Source organism: Neopelma chrysocephalum, unplaced genomic scaffold (genome assembly GCF_003984885.1).
Source record: "Neopelma chrysocephalum unplaced genomic scaffold, ASM398488v2 Primary Assembly neopelma1_95246, whole genome shotgun sequence".
Classification (NCBI taxonomy): domain Eukaryota; kingdom Metazoa; phylum Chordata; class Aves; order Passeriformes; family Pipridae; genus Neopelma; species Neopelma chrysocephalum.
The window spans coordinates 5,137-8,449 of record NW_020923931.1 but is presented as its reverse complement, the minus strand read 5'-3'; the positions used below and the strand labels follow the sequence as shown (position 1 = coordinate 8,449).

At 52.5% G+C, this 3,313-nt stretch overlaps 1 protein-coding gene across 1 annotated transcript in view; it reads right to left on the bottom strand.

Moving 5' to 3' along the window:
* Positions 1-1,020: 1,020 nt before the first annotated feature.
* LOC113980801 (heat shock factor protein 1-like) overlaps positions 1,021-3,313 on the bottom strand; it is a gene marked incomplete at its 5' end in the record, with an annotated part of 4,793 nt that continues 2,500 nt past the window's right edge. Inside the window, 2 exons of the mRNA XM_027708020.1 lie at positions 1,021-1,531; positions 2,623-2,747. Coding sequence (XP_027563821.1) covers positions 1,285-1,531; positions 2,623-2,747 — 372 coding nt within the window. The remainder of the gene's footprint in view (positions 1,532-2,622; positions 2,748-3,313) is intronic.

Genomic DNA, 3,313 nt, shown 5'->3' with positions numbered 1-3,313 from the left:
GGCCCGGGAGGCTCTGAATTCCCGGCAATTCCAGGGGAAAAGGGCCCAGGAGGCTCTGAATTCCTGCAGGAGCAGGAGGGGAGCCGAGGGAAGCACACAAGGAACCCGCTGGAATTCCATGGATTAACGGCCACTCCCTGCTGGAAAAGGGACCTCTGGGACCTGCAGGACCTTTGGGTGGGAAGGGACCAGAATTCCCACCCATTCCCAGCCCCTGCCACGGGCAGGGACACTTCCCACTATCCCAGGGTGATCCAACCTGGCCTTGGACACTCCCAGGGATGGGGAAGCCACAGATTCCCCTGGAATTCCATGCCAGCCCCTCCCAGGGGAGGATTCCTCCCCAATATCCCACCTGCACCTCAGTCTTCCACCCATTATTCCAACAATTCCTCCCACTTGAGAGCACGGAGCTCATTGCTAATCCCATTGAATTATTTTCACCTCTGTCATTCCATTAAAAAACCCTTGGAGCTGCTGTTCCTCAGGCTGGAATCACTTCCCACATCCCCTCACCTTCCCTATCCCTAAAAAAAAAGGCTGAGCTGGTTCAGCCCCTTGTTACTCAGTAGGTTTTCCATCCTTTCCATCACTTCCCACATCCCCTCACCTTCCCTATCCCTAAAAAAAAGGCTGAGCTGGTTCAGTCTCTCGTTACTCCGCAGGTTTTCCATCTTTTCCGTCACTTCCCGAGGTTTGCTCCGTGACTCGGCACTTTTCCCACATTCCCTCCCCCTGGCTGTGGGCAGGGAGCAGCACTGGATAACCTCCAAAAGGTCTCTTCCCACCCAAATTATTCCATAAATCCACATTTTTCCCAGAGCCAGCAGCTGACTGAGCTCTCCCACATCCAACCACCGGGAATTCCAGGGGGGGACAAAAAGGTTGGATGGACCTTGGAGCTACCTGGAAGGTGTCCCTGCCCTGCCCTCTTGGGTGGCTCCTTCCAACCCCAAACCATTCCAAGATTTCATGATTCAAAGCCATCATTCCCAGGGAATTCCTGGAGCAGCAGCTGAAGGTCTGAACCCCAAAATCCACTTTCCCTACGGAAAGGAGGAGGGGTGTTGACTCTGGAGTGGTGGAGGGGAGGGAATAACCTGGAAAAACCCGGGATAACGTGGGATAATGTGGGATAACCCCACTGCAGGGGTGCAGCACGACACAAACCCCCAGGAACAGGTAAAAATTCCTCAAAAAACACAGGACAGGGAGGAGAGGGAGAGCCCTGGGAGAGGCTTGGGAGCATCCTGGGATCCAGGACTGGATCATTTAATCATTTAATCACTCGTTTAATTGGGATCCTCTCCCCTCTTTACCTTCCCATTTCCCTGATGGGCTTCCAACAATCCCCAATTCCAGCGTTTCACATCTCAGGAATTGCACAAACACCTCTTTTGGTTTGGGTTTGGGTTTGTTTTGTTTTTCCTGATGAACTGGGTAATTCCTGGAAGGAAGGGGGAGCTCCCAGTGCCCGGAGCACATCCCAGAGCTGCTCCCTGCACTCCATCTAGTGGTTCCCAGCCTCCTGCTAATTAACAACTGCTCCTAATGAGCAGGGACGGCCCAGGGAACACGTGGATCCTTCCTGAGGGGAATGAGCCCCGGGGTTCCATCCCAACACGTGGAGTCCTGGAATGCCTGGGCTGGGAAGGGACTTAAAGCCCATCCAATCCCACCCTTTTCCATGGGCAGGGACACTTCCCACTATCCCAGGTCGCTCCAACCTGGCCTTGGACACTTCCAGGGATGGGGCAGCCACGGCTTCCCTGGGAATTCCATCCCAGGAAGAATTTCTTAACCCCTTCCCACTTCCCTGCTTCATCCAGCAAGAAGGGAAAGCTGCTGGATCCTAAGATCCAGAACCAAATTCCTTGGGAAAAGTGGCAGAGATGAAGCAGTTGGGAGAAAAATTATTTCACTCCACGTTCCGGGGAGTTAAACGAGGGAAAAGAGCTTTAAAATCTGATTTATAGAGGGAAATCAGGCACCCACAGCCACAAATCCTTCCCTGGGAGGGCGGGGAGGGGCTGGGATGGAATTCCCAGGGAAGCTGTGGCCGCCCCATCCCTGGAAGTGTCCAAGGCCTCGAGCCCCAAGGGGGAGGAAGAGCACCCTGGGCACCTCCACGGGTCAGGAATTGGGGTTCAGCGGGACTCAAATCCCCCGATTTGCCTCCCAACCCACCAGCAAACCCCTGGGGGGGGGATTATCCATCAAAAATCCACTTGGGAACAGGGAAGAAGCAGCAGGAATACGGCACTGGGGCAGCAGAGTTATCCCAAACCACCCGAGCGGCGAAAGGACGGGACACAGGAGTCGAGGTCGGGACACGGGAGTCGGGACATGAGAGTCGGGGTCGGGCAGCAAAACAACAAACCCAAAAGGGGGAAAAACCCAAATTCCAGCCTGGGAAAGAAGTTCCTGAAACTCCCCACAGCCTTCCCAAGAGATCCCCTGGAGCAGAGAGGTCCCCAAAAACCCCCTTTACACGATATTCGGGGGCATCTTTGGGCGGCGTCCAAACCTTCCCCTCCCACAAAACACAACGGGGGAAAAAAAAAAAGGGGTTAAAAAGCAACGGAAATCCTTGGGATTGTCCTGCCCATCCCACATACATACTGCTTCATGGCCACCAGCTTGGAGTCCATGCTCTCCTGCTTGCCCTTCATCACCTGGATGTCCGTCAGCAGCTTGGTGACGTTGTCCTGCCGCACCTTGACGTCCTCGCTCTTGACGTTGGACACCTGGGGGGACAAAGGGACAGGTGACACCGAGCTGGGGGGGAGGGATGATCAGGGCTCTGCAGAGGGACCTGGAGAGGTTGGATCCATGGGCTGATCCCAACGGGATGAGGGTCAACCAGGCCGAGTGCAACCACAGCGGGGTTGGATCAAGGGTTGGACTTGATGATCTTGGAGGTCACTTCCAACCCGGCTGATTCTGGGATTGATTCTGTGATTCTGTGATTCTCTGATTCTATAATTCTCTGATTCTCTGATTCTATAATTCTGTGATTCTATAGTTCTGTGATTCTATAATTCTGTGATTCTCTGATTCTATAATTCTGTGAGTCTATAATTCTGTGATTGATTCTGTGATTCTCTGATTCTATGATTCTGTGATCCTGTGATTCTCTGATTCTATAATTCTGTGATTCTGTGATTCTATGATTCTGTGATTCTGTGATTCTCTGATTCTATAATTCTGTGATTCTCTTATTCTCTGATTCTGTGATTCTCTGATTCTCTGATTCTGTGATTCTCTGATTCTCTGATTCTGTGATTCTCTGATTCTGTGATTCTCTGATTCT